The sequence below is a fragment of the Heterocephalus glaber genome, unplaced genomic scaffold (assembly GCF_053883595.1).
Source record: "Heterocephalus glaber isolate CG9 unplaced genomic scaffold, H.glaber_assembly_v1.0 deba00001649, whole genome shotgun sequence".
NCBI lineage: Eukaryota > Metazoa > Chordata > Mammalia > Rodentia > Bathyergidae > Heterocephalus > Heterocephalus glaber.
Window position 1 is genome coordinate 198,825 of NW_028258401.1, and position 20,698 is coordinate 219,522.

Sequence of the window (20,698 nt, forward strand, 5' to 3'; positions counted from 1 at the left end):
CTTGGAGAAGGCCAGTGTTGACCAGGGCCCACGGCCACCTCACCTGGGCTGAGCTGGAGGGTGAGGCTCTTGGCCAGCCTGCGCCACTCTGCATGTTGTTCCTGGTGGCTCACAGGTCCATCTGGGGTCAGCACGTCCTTCAGACTCATTCGAAGGTAGAGGATTATGTCCCTCCATTTCTTAAACTGCTCCACAGGCTCCAAATTGAAGGCCAGATCTTCAATTAAAACCCTGAAATGCCCAGCAGAGAAGAGATGGCAAAACTTGCAATTAGCACTCAGCTTTCAGGCATGGTCAAGAATGACAAGAAGCAGGGAAACCAGCAGAGTGTAAATGGGCTGACTGTTCAGGCACAGGACTGTGCCCGGGACTCCTCTGAGCACATCTGAGGGGGCCCTTCCAATGGAAAGCTCACGCCTGTTTGAGACCAGTGCATAAATGATCTGGCATAGTGTGGATTCCTGAGCATATCTACACCTGCCCCTCATGTCTGCCCTGTTTCCTTAGCTCCACAGTTTCCTGCCTGTGAAAAACCTGACAATGAGCCAAGGCCTCATATGCAGAGGGCAGTTCTGCATCCCTCTCTGAGTTTAATCCTCGAGGGAACAAGTGGGCACGTGTGCGTGAATACTGAAACCCACGGTCATGATAGCTCTCCTGGATTCTATTCGGATTACCAAAAAACTAGTAAAATAAATAGTCCATACAAGAAAAGGAAACAAGGTTAGCGGCATGGTTTAAACACAGACTCGGTGGCTGCCTGATTGGGTGAAATAAGTGTGCTCAGGAGATCTGATTTCCCTGGGATCTACACAGGAAATCTCCATGTCACCTTGGTTACCATCACTGGTCCTCCACGCTCAGTTACCTGGGCGATTCTCGCTCCTGGGCATCCTCGTCCTCAGGGTGATTTTGATTTTCTGTAAATAAAGTCAGACGGGGATGGTCACATCATACCATCCCTGCTCACACCCTGCAAGCCCACGGCTGTCAATATTCTCTAAGGAAACGGAACAGTCTGAGAGCAACACCGAAGGAGGCATAGGACGTTTTCTACGAGAAGTAACAGGGCTTGTTTCCTGAGCCACGGGACAGACAGCTACAGGTCAGCAAGTCAGGCTCCTGCTTTGAATGCTGGGACACAGCTCAGCTAGCCTCTTCCCACAGACATCCTAGGACCCGCCTAACTGCCTCTGGTGATCCTAGAGCCACAAGGCTAATCAGGAACTCTCCATGTGCAGTCGAGTGGAGACCCTGGGATGAGACTGATGTGAAATATACAAACTCTTCAAAGAAAGGTCCCTGGTGCTCCCCAGGACACGGGTTCCTTGTATAGTGGCAGGGGTTGCAGGTCCTAGGCCTGAGCTTCAGGGTTGCACGGGGACTGTGGAGACTGTTGGCTGAGCCTGTGTTGATGGACAGCTCTACAGAGCCTCGAGGGGGAGAGATCCCAGGGGCTGCTGAGAGAAGACGACGCTTGCATCCAAGGAGGCGAGAGTGGCAAGGCTCAGCAGCACCCCTGGGAATACGGTCAGGCACAGTCATGGTTGTCTACACCCTGGCAGGGAACTGACACCTTTCATGCAGAGGACAGCTATAAGAGACAAAGATGGTGGCTGGGTGTCAAGGAACCATAAGAACATCTCCCGTGAATGACTCAAGTGGAGCGATGTATTTGTACATAACTGAAGGCCAAAGCACAGCATTCAGGAGCAACAATTACCAGAGCACTGTGGGAGACACCAGCTGCTCCAGCTGGAAAAAGCGAACCTGTGCAGATGAACAAAGCCCGCCAGGAGCGGTAACCTCGCTGCTGTGAGTCTGTTACGTCCTCGCCTGCCTGTCCCCTCTGTGTCTGCTGCCCTGAGTTTGCACTGGGGCCACCAGAAATGGGTGAGGTGAGTGTGGTTTCCTTAATAATGCGGGACTCACCGGAGGTGCCTGGAGAAGGGGCCTCTACCTCATCTACCAGAGCAGCAGTGGTGCAGGGAGGCTGCTGGGTCTCACCAGGCTCAGACCGGCCAGAGGGAGTCAAATGGTCTTCTTCCTCCTCCCGCTGCAGGCCCTCTGCACTCACACTGTTGGGATAAAGAACACAGTAAAACCAAGTGAGATGGGCACAAGATTCCAAGGTGGTCGAGACAGACATGAGGGAGTGGTCACAGAAGGTAGAGGATGAAAACTTCAAAGACAGAGTCACCTCCCAGGAGGGCAGGAGACAGGAGGAGATGCACAGCACACGGGCTGGACAACAGGCTGATGAGGACAGAGTCCCCACACCCCTTGTGACACAACCACGACCCTCAGCACACCCAGAGACCACAGCAGGGCTCCACCTTCCCTACAAATTGTGTGACTTCTCTACCTGTTTCAGTCACTGCCATGGAGATATCAGAGTCCTAAGACCTTGTGCAGTCTAGGCCTCTTTCCACAGATGCAAGAAATGACACATATTTTGATCTTCTTAGGTTCCTCAGTACAAAATCCCTGCCAACACGCTAAGGACACCCACACAGAGCCAGATCCACAGCTCAGCCTCAACTTCTCCACCCAACAGAGGCCGGTTAGGTCCACTTGGGTACAAACGAGTTCCACGGGGACACCGCACACCTTGAGAGAAAGGTGTCCCCCCTGACTTGGCAGAATGAACCCCAAGTACCATTTTCAGTTTACCTCTCCACATGGGAAATCTGGGCACTTTGGACCTCCTGGTCTGCTCCCTCGGGGACCCACCTCCTCTGGTCCCCACGCAAGTCCCAGCCCTGACTATCCAGTTAGTTACCTGGGGACCAGCAACAGCTGTTCTTTTCCATCCTCCTCCTGTTCTGGAATCTCTGCAAGCAAATTCACAAATGTGCAGTCAGGTAGTGAGTAGCTCCCTGTCCCCATCACAGACCCTGGGCTTCTCTGGCATGGAAATATCTACGACGGATCAGAGGACGGGCATGGGGCCTCCTCTACTTCCGTTGGAGCACATGAGCACTCCGTCAGAGTGCTAGAGAATTCGTGCTTGCTAATATTTCAGGTGTCCCAGAGGGCAACTCAGGGCACTGGGCACAGTGAACAGAGCAGGCAGGGACACTGAAACACCCCTGGGAAGGTGACAGCCCTGGGCTCAGGCTCACAAGAACCAGAGACTGCATCACAGGCCTATGTTGTGCTTCTTCTCCTTGCACACCTGCCCACCCACCAGCAGGGCTCTCGTGTCAGAGCAGAGGAGCCAAATGGAAGAACTGCAGGTGTAGGCTTTTAGCAGAACTATTAAGAGGACTTGAATGGCCAGGCATGGTGGAGCACACCTGTGATCCCAGTACTCGGGAGGCTGAGGCAGGAGGATGGCTGGGAGCTCAAGGCCAGCCTGGGCTACATAGTGAGACCCTGCCTCAAAACAACAAAACGTGAAAAACAAAGACAGAATGCGGGATAGTGGAGCAGACAGAAATAAATAGCTCACAGGAGAATTTTGTCTGCAGCAACTACAGCTAGAACACACGAAAAACACAGCTGAACTATAGAAGAGAAACACAAATCCTCCCTGAACACTGGATCAGCCTCCACTCATGTCACCCAGCTGCATGCAGGTGGCTTCCAAGAAACAGTGGTACCTAGATTCACTAACTTAATTCATTCCATGATTCTGGTCACAAACTGAATGAATCGAAATCTGGTCGTGAACCAAATCAAATTTTCCCACAAAGTCAACGCCGGACCTAACAACTGAATTTGATTTGGTTAGTGACCAGTTTGGCCTGTGAGCAGAATTGTGGAAAGAATTAAGTTCATGGACAAGGAGCCACTGTGATGTTTTTTTCACATAAAAGGCTCAGACTGGGTCCCACCCCACTCCTCACTCTGAACTGGGAAACACTGGTAAATGCTTTGAGCCCGTTTTCCATCCAGATGAAGGGCAAGATACCAACTTCTACCTTTCTACAAATATGGGAAGGTAAATTAATTTCGATAAAGTGAAGAAAAGAATCACTTTTGGAGACTATTTTTCATTTGTGGAGAGAAAACAGAACCATTTATCATCCTGCTCACTGTGAACCTACACAACTCACCACATTTCTGCACTTTGGTGTCTAGGGAGCCGAGAGCTGCTTCAGGTCTAACAGAACTTGATCTGCAGTCTTCAAATTGCAGTTCATTCTCTCCCTCCCAAGAGCACTTATACTCCTTGAACTTCACAACATTCACTTCAGCCCCTGGATTGGGGCTGAGTGGTACTGCCATGGTGACCTCGGTAGCAGTAGATGTACATCCAAGGACTGTGGAGAAGAAGTCCAAACACAACCTGGGTTAAAACCAAAGGAAATCAAGCTGGGCACGGTGACACATGCACTCGGGAGTGTGTAATCCCAGCACTTGGGAGGCTGAGGCAGGACGATTGGTGTGAGTTAGAGGGTAGCCTGGACTATGTAGTGAGTTCACATCCAGCCTGAACTACATAGCAAGATCCTGTCTCAGGAAACAACAAAAAGGAAATCAAACAGGTTAGATCAGGAATGAAGGAGGACAATAACTACACTGATGAACTCACTGTTGGGAACAAGGTGATCAACACCTCACAACACTTGAGAATTTCACCATAAAAACAAGTATCCAGAATCCGAGTTCAGAGCAGAAGGTACTGCCCGAGGCTCAGACTAGACACGAATGAGGCAGTTATGGCCCAGGGTGCCTGGCAACGGCTGACAATTAAAGGCAGCGGATTGGACAGTGGGGAGGACACAGAATTCCAAGGAGCCCCTCCCTTCCAGCTGCCAGGGCTGTGCTCATACACGAGCCCCCCCCCCCGTGGCTTCAGAAAGTCCCCACCGTCATATGAGGACCTCCCACTCACTCATCGACCACCCCCAAAGCCTGTGCACCCTCGGGCTCATCCCAACAACCACTTTCCCCCAAAAAGTAGGCATATTTCTCAAAAGAGTTCACACTTCTCATGTCTAAGACCATCAAAACAGAAATTGTTTCCCAACAGTTTACAGTTTCTTTAGGGTAGTCTGGAAGTGACTTTGTCCTTTCTTTATCATTAAAACAGTTCTTGGGGGTTTTGTTGACATCCAAACTGTAAAGCTAAGGAAATGTAAATGTGTCAAACTATCAGGACTTTTTTTCTCTGAATATTCACCCCCTCCAGGTTAGCTACGTAGCCCAAGCCAGCCTCAAACTCATGGAGATCCTCCTGTCTCAGCCAGCCTCCCGAGTGCTGGGATTACAGCTGGGTGCCACAATGCCCCGCATCATCCATTATTTCTAAACCCATGAAACGTGTAGAACAAAGAGCATCACATGACACAGAGACATTACTAAATTAGTAAGGCTTTAATTTTTTGTATTCATCAATATTATCTCGGCTACGATATGTCCTTTTTATGTTGGCTACTTCTCTCTCCGTGGGAAAACTGTTGGCTTTTCCCATAGCTAAGTTTGATGTCACTACCACTTAGCCTTCTCCTCTAGGTTGGATTGCTTTTTGTGGTTGTCTTTTTTAATGCCACTAAATTGTGATTTCTGGATTACATCTTATCCCCACAAGAACTTTTCCCAACTGTCAACGTGATTAAAAATAGTTCAGTACCAAACCTTGAATACTTGGGAGTTTTGGTTTGGGGAAGACAGGTAAACAGAATGGTATTTGTATGTCTGCGTTTAGTTCACTGGGGACTGGAACAAAACACGGCCCATCAGAAGCTGTTACTGGACACCACTGATAGACACGTGGTAGCTAACCGAGAGCTGCTGACCGGCTGAATCCCATGAGCACAACGCGCTAAGTTATGGCCAGGAGCCTGGTTGGTGATGAGCCTCAGTGCACATGTGCCATGGGGCCCAGTGACACCAAGGCTGAGGTGGGCGGCTTTTTCAGCACCTGTATTTTCTCAGCACCCATCCCCACCTAGGTATCATGAGCCTGCACCTTCTGCAGAGATGCTCTGCTCACATGGCCAACACTTTCCAGGTTAGTGGTCAGACTTCCTGATTCGGGGGGCAACAGGTGTGATCCTGGACCACAGAGCATCCATGTCCAAGGGAAGGACAGGGGACTGGATCAACACTGGAGAAGGAGGCCACCTTCACCCCACACCATCCTCCAATTACACCACGGGATGCCAGTGGTTTTCAGATGATCTCAGATTCTGAAGAAATCCTGGGCCTCCATGAGAGAAGTATATTGGTGAAAAAGTAGAGGATAAACTTAGTGCAGATGACTTCAGACCCTCAGCTACAAATTTAGTGCCTAATGGGTCATACCTGCACCACACACCCTTTTCTAACACACAACATTCACCCGAGCCAGCTCCTTGGCGGTACCAAAGTCCTTTTCTCTATCCATCATCTGCTCATTTTATACACAACTGCTTTTTCTACTGTCACTTACACTGGGATCTGTTTTCTTTCTTTCCGGAGTCACAGCCATGTTTCTCAGCAGGCTGCATGGGCAAAGGACTCACCTTCCTGTAAGGTTAGAGGAAGGGAGTGGTTCGATTAGTCATCTGGCATCTGGGGCTGTCATCGGGACTCCTGGGGACAGAGGCCTTTCCAGGAGTCATCACCACCACTGAAGGCCACCAATGCACTCTGATACCGACACGGACCCCTATCCCACACTGACCCCTGCCTGCTTCACTTTCTCAGCAGGATCTTGAACTGAGGCTCTGCAGTCCATGTCTCAGTGGCTTCTCCTGATGTTGCTAAATCTAACCATTATCTGTGAAAGGAAACCAGAGATGGGAGCCATGCGAAGTGTGAACCCTCACCTGTAGGACACTCACTGGAGAGATTCCCCAGGGTCCTTTCATCCTAAAGCTTCGGGAGGCAGAGAGCCCAGGGCTATGCCCCCTCCCTGTTCTCTTCCCTTTCTCCAGGGTGGGCTCAGCACTGTCCAGGAGAGATGCTGTCACTAACAGTACTGACAGTCCTTAGTGACCCTGGTGCAAATACATGAAGCTCCTCTAAGGGCTGCCATGCCCAACTCTGCATCCCCTGCGTAACCAGCAGTGTTTAAGCACAGGGCAGCAAACGCACTGCATGAGCTGAACTGCTGCAGATCTAAGCTCTGGAGATCAGTAGAGCTTTTATATCTGATAAGGCCAACAAGAGGAGCACAATAGGGATATCAGCTGATTCTTGTTTTAGTAGAACAAACATTGTTTACCAATCATCGGAGCATCAGAAAACTGGGATGTCAGTCACACATTGTTCATTATGTTTGCAAATTCAAATATAAAAATTGTTTTCAATACTGCTGCACTATTTTATCTGAAAATTGAAGATAAAACAAGTACTATAGTACTAGGACTACACATGGTATTGAATTTGTCTTCATGCATGGAGAGAAGAGTGAAGTTGAAAAGCTCTTATCGGACAAAGCCAAGGACATCAGGGCAACATGTCTTACTGAACTTGCCTCTTCATTTCTGCAGCTGACGGAAACACAGTCAGGGAACACTGGTGAGGTCACCTTCATCCTCAGACTTGAGCAATGTGAGTGGCTTTCAGACAACCTTGAGCCCAGGAAGTCATGATATTCTGAGAGGTCACAGTCATTACCAACTTCAGACAGGTGTTGCAGCTGTGGGAGAAGCCAGACGGAGAATCAACACAAACGTCGATGCAGTCCCACCCAGCAACAGCTCCCCTGTCCAAGGAGCCCATGGTCACTGCCCACCGCTTGCTGGTTTCCCTGCCTGAGAGCTCTGGGGATGCTGAGGTGATAATTTCTCTGTCTCTGTCTGCACAGTTCCCAGCTCAGGCCCCAGCCCCTCAGATCTGAACTGCACTCACTCAAGGACAGCACCAAAGTGCCTGCAAACCTCCCATCATCACAAGGACATTTCTGCACATGTGTCTTGTCACCCATGGGCTCCTTCTCCAGGAGTAAACAGTCACTGCCTGAGAGAGCAGCCTGTCCACACAGACCCCACCTGCTGACATCGACCTGCGAGCTCTGCTGAAACCGGACCAGGACTGTGCTCAGGGCCTCCTTTGCTGCTCTCCTGTCCGGAGGCACAGCATCTCCGCCCTGTCCACCACATTCTGTGCTGCCACACCCCTACTGCAGGGTAAATGCCACATGGTGTTCAAACTGCTAGTGTTCTCCCTCTCAGAGCTTTGGGAAAGTGAGAAAGTCTGTTATCTAAACTCCCAAGTTTTAACACAGGGGGAGAAAAACTGAGCGATTACCAAATACATGAGAGATGCTGTGGGCAAACTTTCACCTAATGCAAGTGGAGGAGGACAGGAGATCGCTTCTTGGCCTCCGGCTAAGATTGAGTAAAGGACAGACAAATCTCACTAGTTCTGAGGCAAGAGTCCCCTGTCCTTCACCTCCCTAAGTTATAGCAGAACAATTGAAGGTGCGGTTTCCACCTTCTCCCACCAAGTTATTCCTTCTACACTCACACTCACCTGGCAGGCATCTACAATGAGGGCAGCTCCAAATTCTAGTCCCTGGGGCCTGGGCCAGGCCCTCACAGTCCTCTCTTCCCATCCTTGGACCGGGTGCTTCCAGGTCACATAATCCTGCTCTGAGTCCACCCAGGGGAGCTCCTTGGCCAGGTGCACAAATCCCCTGTGGAATCCCTTTCCCTCCTGACCGAACTGCAGGCTTGTGCCTGGCAGGCTGGAGGACATATGCCATCCTCAGCATCCTTGCTGCTTCTCATCCAACTCACCTTCCTGCTAACCTTTTCCCATTCCACCTGCTTCGCCACGACTTCATCCACTCTGAGGAATTCTCATCCACTTGTGCTGACTTTCTCTCTTCCATCTGCACCTTCATTTCTGGTTTCTCAGGATGTGGGCTCAGCTTGGGCTCCTGCAAGAGACATGGTTCCTTCTGTTGTTTAAACCAGTGAGTTTGTGGTCTTTTGTGACAGCAGCTCCTCAGATAAATTCTCCCTGATCCTTCACCACAAAACTCCCAGCCCACTCATGTCTTCTTCCTGTAACTTACCACAGCAATGTGGTCACCCAGGGACATCCTGCTCATGACACAGCCAGAGACCATGGTACTGGCAGTGGACCACAGAGACCACCATACGGACACAAGAAAAACAAATTCCTGGGCCCTCAGCTGGTTACTGATCAAAAGCATGATTTAGCCAGGCGTGGTAGAGCACACCTGTAATTCCTGCTCTAGGGAGATTGAGGCAGGAGGATTGCTGTGGGTTTGAGGCTGGCCTGGGGCACATAGTGAGTTCAAGACTTGCCTGAACTATATATCAAAGCCCCACCTCAAGGAAAACTAAAACTAAAACAAAAACAAAAACAGCAGCATGATTTGTGCTACTTTGTTTTTTTCCCCTTAAATTCTCATGGATACATTTTAGGAATACAATACATTTGCATTCATCACTGGGTACTTGTACCTTTACATGATATACCTTGGTTATTTTTTCCCCATTCCCTGTCCTCCCTCCACCCTCTCCACTGTTCAATATTTACAAAGACTTTGGTTCCATTTTTTCCTTTTCTCATAATTTTTCCTTTCCCTTCTTTCCTCTCCCCTACCCCTCCCACTTCCCCTACACCTTTGGGTCTTTTTTTCCTATTTCACATTATCAATTATTCATTTTAATCCTTATGTACACTTTCAGTTTCTCACACTAGAGAAACTATTCGGTATTTACACATGTGTGTCCTATTTATTTCACTTAAGAGTATGACCTCAATATGCATCCATTTAGCTATAAATGCCTCTAGTTTCTCATTCTTTATGGCTGTACAGTACTCCATTTTACAAAAAAAAAACACATCTTCTTTATCCAGTTTCCAGTTGATGGGCATTTGGACTGTTTCCAAGCTTTAGCTATTACAAACTGTGCCACTATACACATGGGTGCACATACATCGCTGTGGTATGATTCTTTTAATTCTTTTGGGAAGACACCCAGCAGAGAAATAGCTGGGTGAAATGGGACCTCTAGTCCTAGTTCTTTGAGGTATCTCCATATTGATTTCCACAGTGGCTGCACCAGTCTGCACTCCCACCAACAATGGAGAAAGGTTCCTTTCTCACAACAACACCACCAACATTTGATATTGGTTGATTTCTTGATAGCAGCCACTCCTTCTGGGGTGAGGTGGAATCTCAGTATTGTTTTCATTAGCATTTCTCAAATGACTAGTGATGCTGAACATTTTTTCATATGTTTAATTGCTGCTTTTACTTGTCTGAGAAATGTCTGTTCATTTCAGATACCCATTTTTGAATTGGGCCTTTGAATTTGGGGAGGCTCTGATTTTTTGAAGTTCTTTATGTAGTCTATATAGTAGTCCTCTGTCTGAGGTACAGCTGCTGAAATTTTTTTCCCACATTGTAGGTTGTCTCTTAGCTCTGTTCATGGTTTCTCTTGCAGTGCAGAAGCTTTTTAATGAGATGAGATCCCAGTTGTTGATTCTTTGTGCTAGTTCCTATGCTACTGAGGTTTTGTTCATAAAGTCTTTTCCTATGCCAATGTCTTCAAGAGTTCCACCTAACTTATCTTCCAGCAAGTTTAGTGTTTCTGACTTAATATTTAGATCTTTAATCCACTTAGATCTTAGTTTAGTGCATGGTGATAGATATGGGTCAAATTTTAATCTTTGGCAGGTTGAAATCCAGTTTTTCCAACACCATTTATTAAAGAGGCTATCTTTCCTCCACTGGGGATGGTTGGCTCCTTTGTCAAAGATGACATGGCTGAGCATGTCTGCAGTTGTTTCTGCATCTTCTAATCTATTCCACTGTTTCTTTGCCAGTACCATGCTGTTTTTATCACAGTACCTCTGTAGTGTAGTTTCAAGTTGGGGATTGTGATACCCCCAGCCATGTCTGTTGCCTAGAACTCCTGCTATTCTTTCTAGGTCTCTTCTGGTTCCAAATCAATTTTTGGACTGTTTTCTGTAATTCTGTGAAATATACTGTTGGAATTTCAATTGGCATTCCATTAAATCTATGTAGCAGTTTTGGAAATATGGCCATTTTCACTATACTGGTTCTTCCTATCCAGGAGCAAGGGATGTCTTTCCATTTTCTTATATACTCTATGATCTCTTTTTTTTCAGAGTGCTGTAGTTTTCAGTGTAGAGGTCTTTTGCTTACTTTGTTAGACTGATTCCTAGATATTTCATTTTTTTGCACGCTATTGTGAAAGGAATTGTTGCCCTACTTTCTCTCTCAGTGAGTCTGTTATTTGTGTACAAGAAGGCTGTTGTTTTCTGAGTGTTGACCTTGTATCCAGCTCCTCCACTGAATCTGTCAATTAAGTCTAGAAGTCTTTTGGCAGGGTTTTCTGGGTTTTCTATGTAGAGTATCATATCGTCAGCAAATAATGACAGTTTAAGTTCTTCCTTTCCTATCTTTATTCCTTTTATTTTTCTCTTGTCTAATTGCTGTGGCTAATGTTTCCAGAACTATATAGGAGTGGTGGATTTGTGTTACTTTTGAAGAAGCCCAGAATATGAAAGTGGTTTTTGTGAAGAAAAAAAAAAAAAAACATGACTCTTCAGTTGGGCCTAGAAATGCCAGATAGGTAACAACAGGTAGGACAACTTGCCCTTCGTGTTGGAAACTGCATCCAATCCTCAGCTTTGCATACAGACAGGTCTAAATGGGAGACAAGAGGTGATTCTTGCCATTGCTTTTGTCTTCCTGGCCCTCTCCATATCCTCTCCTGTCACACACTGCCACCACTACTGTTGGGACCTGGAGTCTACCTTGGTGGCTGTCTTCCTTCACAGGTCCAGGTAAACATTTAGGACAAACAAAAATCGCAGTAAACACTGTCAGTACATAGACTCTATGTCACCAAGTCAGGAATTGTGACTGTTCTTTTATTTATCTATTTACTTGAGTAGGAAAAATTTATTGAAAGAAAGATAGCTTCTGTCTGAGAGACAAAAGGGGGATCAGTAAGTGGGTTGCCCTTGACTGTTCTCTTTAAATCAGGGCTGTTTTACCGGCACCTCTTACTCAAGGCAGAGCCTGAAGGAAATCTCGAGAGTGCTTCACACTGGTCATATACATCCCAGCTAGGATGAGGCATTCACACTTCACTAAAGCCTGCTCTTCTGTACATTAGTAACACTAAGAGTTTTCCTCTCATGTGGAACCATTAGGCCATCAAATCAATGTCTCTGTACTACCAAGTGACCATCTGTTCCCAACTGCTCTACCCGGGACCCTTTCTCTTTTCAACAATGCTTTCATGGGTACGGTGGTGCACACCTGTAATTCCAGCACTTGGGAGGCTGAGGCAGGAGGATCCCTGTGAGTTAGAAAACTCAAGTAATGAAATGCAGTCTGCAGTCAAGCAATATAACCTGAGACCAGAGCCTTGGGTCCTGTAGTTCCCGTTCCTGTCAGTACAAAAAGAGTATCCCGAGACACTCAAAAATGTACACATTACAAATAAACCACAATGACTGTGAAAAGTGAAGGGGAGGAGTGCCAGCTGTCACTCTTTAGGACAGGCTCAGCACTCAATTTGTGCCTCTTCCACTTCTCACCAGTTGACCCAGCAGCCTTTCCACATACCTCCAGCCTGAACAAATCTCAACAGATTGTGATGCCTGTGCCCCAAGAACACTTTGCTCTCCTACTCTAAGTCCATCCCCTTGGCCTTGGCTGAGCCTCCTGATCACCAGCAGAGCAAACAGAGCAGGGGCAGGGCCTTCCGGACACAAATGTCCTAGTCAGTGACAGCCTCTCCTAGGTGAGAAGAGAAACCACTAAGGAGTGACTACAACAGAAGCAAAGGCAATAAAGGAGTAAGAAAGTGGCACTTTGGAGACAGCAGAATGAGCACGATGTGGCTGCAGCAGTGAGCTGGAAAGGCAGCCAAAGGCTGGGACAGGGAGACCACCAATCAGGTGATTCTGTGGTAGCAAGATTCCCAGCTGACTCCAAGATTCCTCTCTCCCTAATAATTCCCAAAGTGTCAAATAGTGGGCTATCACTCCAGTGATCAGGTTGTGTAATGTGACATCGCTGACTTTGAGAAAAGGATATTATCATCTTGGACCTGGCATATCAATGAATCTAACGGTCTGCCTGCAGAATGAAGACAGTATGCAAAGTCCCGGGCCACACAAGCTCTCTTTCCTTTGAGGAAGAACCTAAGAACCAGGCCCTACTGGGAGTTGTGAAGATAAGGAAAAAAGACAGTTCACATTTAGCTTAGTGCCTTCTTTGCGCTAAGCACTGTTCTAAGGATGCCACACAGCTGAACTGACTTCCTGTGCCATCTGGCAAGTGGCAAGATGCTCCTCTGAGGGCATCCAGCTGCTTATGGTGGTGAGAGTCACACCCAGAGCCTCTGGCTGCAGAGTCTGTGCACTTAACTGGTCAAGAACCTTAGGAGGTTAGAGCCTGAAGCGAGTTCAAAGGAAAAGTCCAACCCCATTATTTGACATATTAGGTAGAGGAGAAATGAGCACCTTCAGAAGAAAGTGGACAAAGGAATGTGGCCACATCTGATCAAAATCCAGCTCCACGCCACTTCGTGGCTGTATGACTCTGAGCTATGTAACCTGTTAGTTTCTGCCTTCTCATCTGTCCAAGGGGAATGGCAACTGTTGTGAAGATCAAAGTCCAGACAGCATGGATGCCCTGCACACTGCAAACCCTCAATAAATGCTGGCCATCACGATCCCCAGGTGAGGGAGGCCCACAGCACCCACCACAGAAAACACCACACCCAACCCCCAGGACAGCACTGAGCCGCCTGCAGGTCTGCAGTGAGAAGGGAGAGAAGGGAATGAAGACTGGACAGTGGGGTCACCAGCAACTGTTCCAGTGACTTCCTCGGTTATTAAACCAAATGATGCTCACTCCTCAGGGATGCCACGAGAACTCTTTCCCTCTTTACAGAGGCTCAGAGGGTTCACGGCCTTCTTCCCGAACTGCACACCTCGCGAGGAGCGAGACTCACCCCCAGGGCCTCCACACTAACCCTTCCCACCACCCTGCCTCACAGCAGAAGGCAGCGAGCGAGCAGAATGCTCAGACATGCCCGGATGCAGGACAGGGAAAGCCCACGTGGTAGCGGGGCTGCGCTTCCCGGGGCGCGGAGGGCCCGAGGTGAGCGCGGCCAGGCACATATGGAGCCGGGGCGGCCAGGCCAGAAGATATCGGGGCTCCCACTCCTTGCGATTGGCGGGTGCCAGGTGCCACGCCCCACGCCCGTCCAGCCCCAACGGTTCCCGCTGTCGAAGCCAGCCTGCAGCACCCTGGGCCCCCTGCTCACCCCATCCTTCGGCGAGCGCTTCCACACCTTCTCCATGGTTGCGGCCATTTTCTCCATCTTCTGGCCCTTCCGGCCCACCTCCGGCCGTCATCACAGGAGAGCAGTGCGCTGCTCCCAAGAGGGGGCTCGATGGGCGGGGCACACGCGCGGAAAGCGCATCACTTCCAGCTGCCAAAACACAAAAAAGTGCTGTGGAATCCACTCAGTGGAGATGTTGTGAGTCAATCGCCAGTACAGATGATAGGTTAGAGATAGATATAAATAGGTGATAGAACGATGGAATAGATATGATAGATATCACTTGACTATATCAATGAATTAATAAATATTTAAAAATAAAAGCGTCATCAAGACCACAGCAGTGGCCTGGGGATTTAGCTCAGGGTTTCTGCCGCCTGCCCTGCAAGCTCAAGGACCCGAGTTCGATCCCTAGTACCAGTAAAAAAAAAAAAAAACACAAAAAACACCACAGCGGTATGCTGGACATAGTGCACCCCTGTAATCCCACCGCTCTGGAGGCTGAGGCGGGAGGATTGCCGTGAGTTCGAGGCCAGCCTGGGCTACAAAGTGAGTTCAAAGCTAGGCTGAACTACATAACAAGACCCTGTCTCAACGAAAACCAAAACAAAAAACAAAAAAACCCCAAAACAAGAACTAAAAACTACAGGCATCCTGATGGAATTTACTGAGTGACAAGTCTGTGCCTCGGGATTTCATCACATCATCCTGTGACAGGAATTAGGGCATCACAAAACTGATTGGGAAGAAGAAAAAAAAAACCTGATTGGGGAATTAGGCAGGACCTGTCAACTACAAGATCCCAGGATGGTGCCAAATAATTCGCAGGACCCAGTATGAGATGTGGATGACAAAGACAGACACCAGAAGGAGCCCCTGTCATCTATCTTCATAGTAAACCACCCTGCCTTCTAGACCAGAATGTACCTTTATTTTTGCTCCCTTTCAACTTTCCTCTTTTGCTCAGCCCAAGTTCACTCTACAGAGTCAGTTTTTCCCTTGCTCCTTCACCTTTCACTTTTTTTTTTTTTTTTTTTAGGTACCAGGGATTGAACTCAGGACCTTGGGCTTGCGAGGCAGCTGCTGGAACCACTGAGCTAAATCCCCAGACCATCTTTCACTCTTTTTTTTGTTTTTTAACATTTTCATATTTTATTGGTACATTTTAGGTATACAATATGACATACGTCATTGGAAATTTGCACCTTTACATAATCTCTCTTGGTTCTTATTCCATCTTTGAAATAAACGTTTGGCACCATTTTTGGCTTGTCTTGTCCAGTTCTTTGTTTGAGGCCAGAAGAACCTGAAATATGTGTAACTGGCACGGCAATTCTTCCCCTCCCCCTTTACTGGGGATTGAACTCAGGATCTTGTGCTTGTAAAGCAGGCTTGGAGGCAGGCCAGTTCTAAAGGAACTACCTGAAAAGAATCCCCTCACCCCTGTCACCACCTCCCAGTTGCATGACTGGGCTGAAGCAGAAAGTAGAACTGAGCAGGCGCCTGGCACCAGGTCCCTTAGGCAGAAGTAGCACATGCCCTGTGATCACAGTCCCCACCGGTGCCATGCTGAGCTTGGGTCACCCAAGTGAAGTATTGATGCTCAGACAGTGAGGCCCAGGCTCCTCAGGGCCCCCAAATGGCAGGCAGCAGAGCCTCAGCTGAGGCCACGTGGAACCTGGCAAGTCCCTGCTGAGGCCAGAAAGGGTTCATGAATAAGGTCAGGCCGCTGTGCTGAGGAACAACTTTCCTATTGCTCTGCTCTTGGGGTGTCGTGAGAAACAGGAGCTATTGGAACCTTGCCTGGCCTCTGCAGAGGATCCTGCCTTCCTGCCCTGCACCCCAATTTGTCTTCTTCAGGGATTGTAAGTCTTATTAGGTGAAAGTCACAGTCCCAGCAGGAATCTCCTGTGTGAAACCCTAAGAGGGCTGGGGTGCGGCTCAGTGGTAGAGGAAGTAGAACAAAGTGGCGCTCGGTGGGGACGAGGTCCCTGACACTCACAGATCCCCTGCAGGAGCCACTTGGGCTTGTTCCTCCACCAGACCCCAAAGAAGTGAACAGGCAGCCCAATGAGGATGATGGTGAAGACAATGGTGCACTCCACGGGCATCTTCCAGAAGGACACGGCAATGAGGAACAGGCAGGCCAGGGTGAAGAACACCAGCAGTGCCAGGCTCACCTGTGCAGGAAGGCGAGGTGTCATCCCCACAGGAGCCCCATCCCCTGGCCGCTTGGCGCCCTGCCTGTCCTCCAGTGCCCCCAGGACAGCGGCTGTGACCAGCGGAAGGCGAGACCATGCCCTGCATGGCTCCCCCAGACTCAGCACAGGGGGCTGATGGAACAGATGGGCTGGGGGCTGTGGGACTATGCTGCCCTGCCTGGCCTGAGTCCACCTGGGAGAAAACTGGGGTTTGGGGCCCAGGTTCCCAGGGGAAGCGCCCAAGGGTGCCCTCGCTGTGGGCAGCATGGTGGTGTGGCAGTGCCTTCCGCTGGTATCTGCTCCCAAGCCCTTGGTCCCCATGAAGGTGGGGCACTGCCAGATGTGCCGGGTGCCCTCTCTCAGGCTCTCCCTGGGGCCTCACACTGACAGCCACCTGAAAGCTCGTGATACCCAGCCCTGGCCCATGCTTAGAAGGCAGGGAGTGGGGCCCGGGACATCAAGTCACCTGCTCACACCCTTGGACCAGGCTCTCCTGTCGCACTAGTGGAGGACAGGGAGGAGGCCTTGTGCCGAAGGGTGACAGGAGCTGCCAGCCGCCAGCCAGCCACCCCTGGCATGCCTGTGCTTATGCACAGGCAGCTGGACTAACGGACCCCGCAGTCTAATGTGCTTTCAAGCACCATCTCCCCGTCCTCGCTAGAGGAAGACTGCACAACCCAGGTCTGAGAGGCCATCTGGCCCCAGGATCCCAGTATGCTCCGCGCTGCCTGCTGCTGCAGGGGACCCAGGCCAGCCACACCTTGATGGGCCGCTCCAGCTAGGGCTTCTTGAAGAGGAGCCAGATCATGCCGATGATCGCCAGTGCCATGCACAGCCAGTTGAAGAAGCTGAATAAGTTGATGACAGAGAAGATGTTGTTGGAAAAGGCATTAGTAGAGCAGGGTCATGATGCACTGGAAGCAGAGACAGGCAGGTGAGCCCTGGTAGGGGGCGGTGGGCACCTAGACACCGAAAATGGTCTCGAAAAGGAAACCAACGGACAGCACGTGAGGTTTAGGAGGGTGGAAAAAAGAGGCAGGGGCAAGGAGCCTGGGCCAGGAGGAGGAAGAGGCGCTCTGGGAGTGGGCCGGTGGGCTGCACTGGGGTCTCAGCATGGAGTGAGAAGGCAACGCCCTCAGCCATCGCCAGCACAGCCTCCTGAGCCCCAGGCCAACTGAAGCTGGGCCCAGCCAGGCCCCCACTGGGACGCCTGAACTGTCCACAGCTGTGCAGTCAGTGTGGACACAGACTTAGGCTCCAGCATCTGGCATCCCAGCCTGCACAGTGCGTGATGGCTCCTGCGGTGCTGGAGCCATGGTCACCCCCCAGGCAGTGTGCTGTGGGTGTAAGTGTGCAAGAACTACGTGTGTGCACGGGCCCTCAGGAGGCTCACTGTGAACACAAGGGATGGCATGGGCATCAGGAGGTCTGGGTGGATCATGGAGAGATCTGAGGGCAGGTGAACCTCCCAGGACCCCATGAAGAACAGCCTGTGGACACAGCAGCGGTGGTCAGCCCCACCTGCCATGTCAAGGAGCTGAGACCACACCTGTTGGGCGGCAGGGAGCCCAGGGGCCCCTCAGCACCACCCCACCCTCAGGGTCTGCAGAGGCGTGGGTCCTGCTTCCTGTGCCACCAACTGAGCATGGTGACAACTGACAGCTCTCAAAGCACGGGCAGCGAGGTGGAGCAGAGGCTGAAGGACCGGGGGACCCAGGGAGCTCACCTCAAGGACGTGAACAGGGACCTGGTTGACCAAGCCGAAGCAGGACAAGCCCATGAAGACTGGGATGATGCAGGACATAACTCCCAGGTGGTAGTTGCGGAAGTCCCGGGGACAGAGCCATGTGAGCCCCGCCCGGGCAGCAGCAGCCCCACTGCCTATCCAGCAGCTCCACCTGTGACCTGGTTTGGGGCACTTGGGAACCCTGCAGCAGGCTCCTCAGTCACCTTCACTGCACTTGGTGTCCTCCAGCCACTGAGAGCGGATGTTTGTTGGGGATGAGGCTCTGCCCTCCTTGTCCTGGTCTTGGTGGGCAGTGGACATGAAGTCCACTTGCTAAAGATGACTTGACTGCTAGCCCAGAGTGGGGGGCTGAGGCAGAGCCCTGGGCTGCAGAGGCCTGGCCATGCTGCCCCAGGACTCAGCCGTAGCTGCCCTACCACTGATAAACACGAAGCCGCCCCTCCTGAGCCCTGGAGGTCCAAGGGGGACCCCGGCCCCTGGACATGGCCAGGACACTGGAGTGTACTGACTCATCACCCATCCGGGTGCTGCCCAAGCAAGACTTCAGCAGCAGCCAGGCAAGGGTGGCCTGCATCTCCCACTGTCTGGCACAGCCTTCTGTGGTCACCTTCAGGAGACTGAGGACAAGGAGCCAGCCCTCGGGATAGGAGCGAAGCCTGGACCCTGGGGCCTTACCATGGCCACGGCCTCGGATGACAGCATCTGCTCTGTGGACAGGGTGAAGTAGGCCAGGTTCGTCAGCACGTACACCAGGGTGACGATGGGCCATGAGATGATGATGGCCAGTGGCAGGTTTCTGGGCACCATGGGGAGGGATGTGGGTCAGAGTGCAGCCAGGACAAAGGTCCAGCCCACCGCTCACTGTGCCCCATATCTGAGCCCTCATTCTTGGGCATATGAGGTGCTTACACCCGGAGTGGGCAGCTGCCTGAGCCAGGGTGGCCCCTCAGCAATGCCGGCTGCACGGTGCCTGACAACTGAGAATCCTGTGTGGTGACAGGGTGGGGAGCGCTGGGCCACCCGGTCTGAATGTCCCCACTCGCCCCATCTCAGAACTGCCTTGGGTTCTGGGAGCCACAGCCGGGCCCTCCAGGCCTCCCACTGTGTGTGGAGCCCCCGGGACCACCACACATGAGCACGCTGTCCCACCCCCAGTGTCTTGTCCAAGTTCCCAGACTGCAGGCTGAGCCCGGCAGCATCACATGGAAGGGAGGACAGCATCGAGCTACACATATCTGTAGGGAATGATCATCTCCTCTGTGACGAAATTCAGGTAATTCCTAGAACCCAGGCCAGGGCTTTGTTAGACATTACTCCCTGGGGCATTAGGGAAGGGGCTGGTGCCCCACTGTGCCCACCAGGCTGCTCTGTCCCTGGGATGGAGGTGGAGCCACAGCTGCCCCGCCCTGCCCCATGCACAACCCCACTGAGCACTGAAGGTTGGAGCTGGCTTCCAAATCCCCCGGGTCAGAGGCCACCAGGGAGTGGTGCAAAGAGCGGCTGCAGGGATAGTACAGCTCTCGAGCCTGTGTCTGCTCTGGCATCCTGATGCCCGCCTCTACATCTTCCCCGCCTGCCCACCCTGTAGCACTTCTGTCACCATGCAGCCATCCCAAGGGCTCCCGGCTGGTCCCCAGGCTGACCTGCAGGCCATGCACCAAGCGGCCGGGCCCCTCCCAGCTTCCTCTGAGGCCTCTTGGCTCTATCCCACCCTTCTCCAGCATGGTATGGAGATTTGGGATTTCTGGACATGTCAGGGACCCAGGCATTCCAGGACCTACCATCCACCATAGGTGAAGAACCCACTGTACAAGGCCAGCATGATGTTCCCCAAATCCAGGTGGGTGCTTTCGAAGGAGAACTTGGGGTTGGGGGCCCGAGCCGGCCTGCGATGGCTCTGGTGGGGAGGTCAGATGCCTGGGTGAGCAGTGGCTCTCGGGATGAGGCTCTGGGCTCACCTGGGCCACTGTGCAGTCACCCGGGAATGGGGGGGGGGCGAGACCATCCTTCAACAATGACAACGAGGCCAGGGGCCTGCACAGCCACCTGCCCTGAGAGCTGCATGAGCCTTCCCCTCAGGCTGGGGCTATCCGAGAGTGCCCCAGAGGAAGGATGGCCAAGGGAGAGGCTGGCCATGGACACAGGAGCCAGTGGGAGGCCACACAGCCGTTCCTCAGGGTGAGCGTACAAGGGGGTGGGCTGCACAGAGCCTGGGCCTTGAGGGGCCTTGCAGGGGCTTGGACTTGACCAGCAGGAGGGCAGGAAGGGACACCGGGCCCACCTGAGCCCCAGCTCTCCCACCCACAGTGGTGCAGCTCCCCCTTCTCATCTGCGCCATGTGACCGACCACAGGGCACTGCCGCCCCCAGGAACGTGACAGGCTGTGCCAGTGTCCCCTGCCCACCTCCTTGCTGCATCCTGGTTAACAAGCCAACTGGACGCCAGGGGCACTGGCTGAGTGTGCAGCCCACAACCCACCATACTCCTGGCCACTTCCC

The 20,698-nt window shown here is 51.3% G+C and overlaps 1 protein-coding gene across 1 annotated transcript in view; it reads right to left on the minus strand.

Annotated features, from left to right (window-relative positions):
• LOC147822368 (uncharacterized) overlaps nucleotides 1–20,698 on the minus strand; it is a 105,238-nt gene that overhangs the window by 69,784 nt on the left and 14,756 nt on the right. The window contains exons 2-13 of the mRNA XM_087196989.1: nucleotides 18,876–20,097; nucleotides 17,214–17,301; nucleotides 16,255–16,432; nucleotides 14,262–14,402; nucleotides 8,679–8,821; nucleotides 7,412–7,576; nucleotides 6,383–6,459; nucleotides 4,062–4,268; nucleotides 2,783–2,834; nucleotides 1,933–2,078; nucleotides 869–920; nucleotides 44–231 (exon numbers count right to left, since the gene is read on the minus strand). Coding sequence (XP_087053115.1) covers nucleotides 44–231; nucleotides 869–920; nucleotides 1,933–2,078; nucleotides 2,783–2,834; nucleotides 4,062–4,268; nucleotides 6,383–6,459; nucleotides 7,412–7,419 — 730 coding nt within the window. The 5' untranslated portion in view covers nucleotides 7,420–7,576; nucleotides 8,679–8,821; nucleotides 14,262–14,402; ... (1 more) ...; nucleotides 17,214–17,301; nucleotides 18,876–20,097. The remainder of the gene's footprint in view (nucleotides 1–43; nucleotides 232–868; nucleotides 921–1,932; nucleotides 2,079–2,782; nucleotides 2,835–4,061; nucleotides 4,269–6,382; nucleotides 6,460–7,411; nucleotides 7,577–8,678; nucleotides 8,822–14,261; nucleotides 14,403–16,254; nucleotides 16,433–17,213; nucleotides 17,302–18,875; nucleotides 20,098–20,698) is intronic.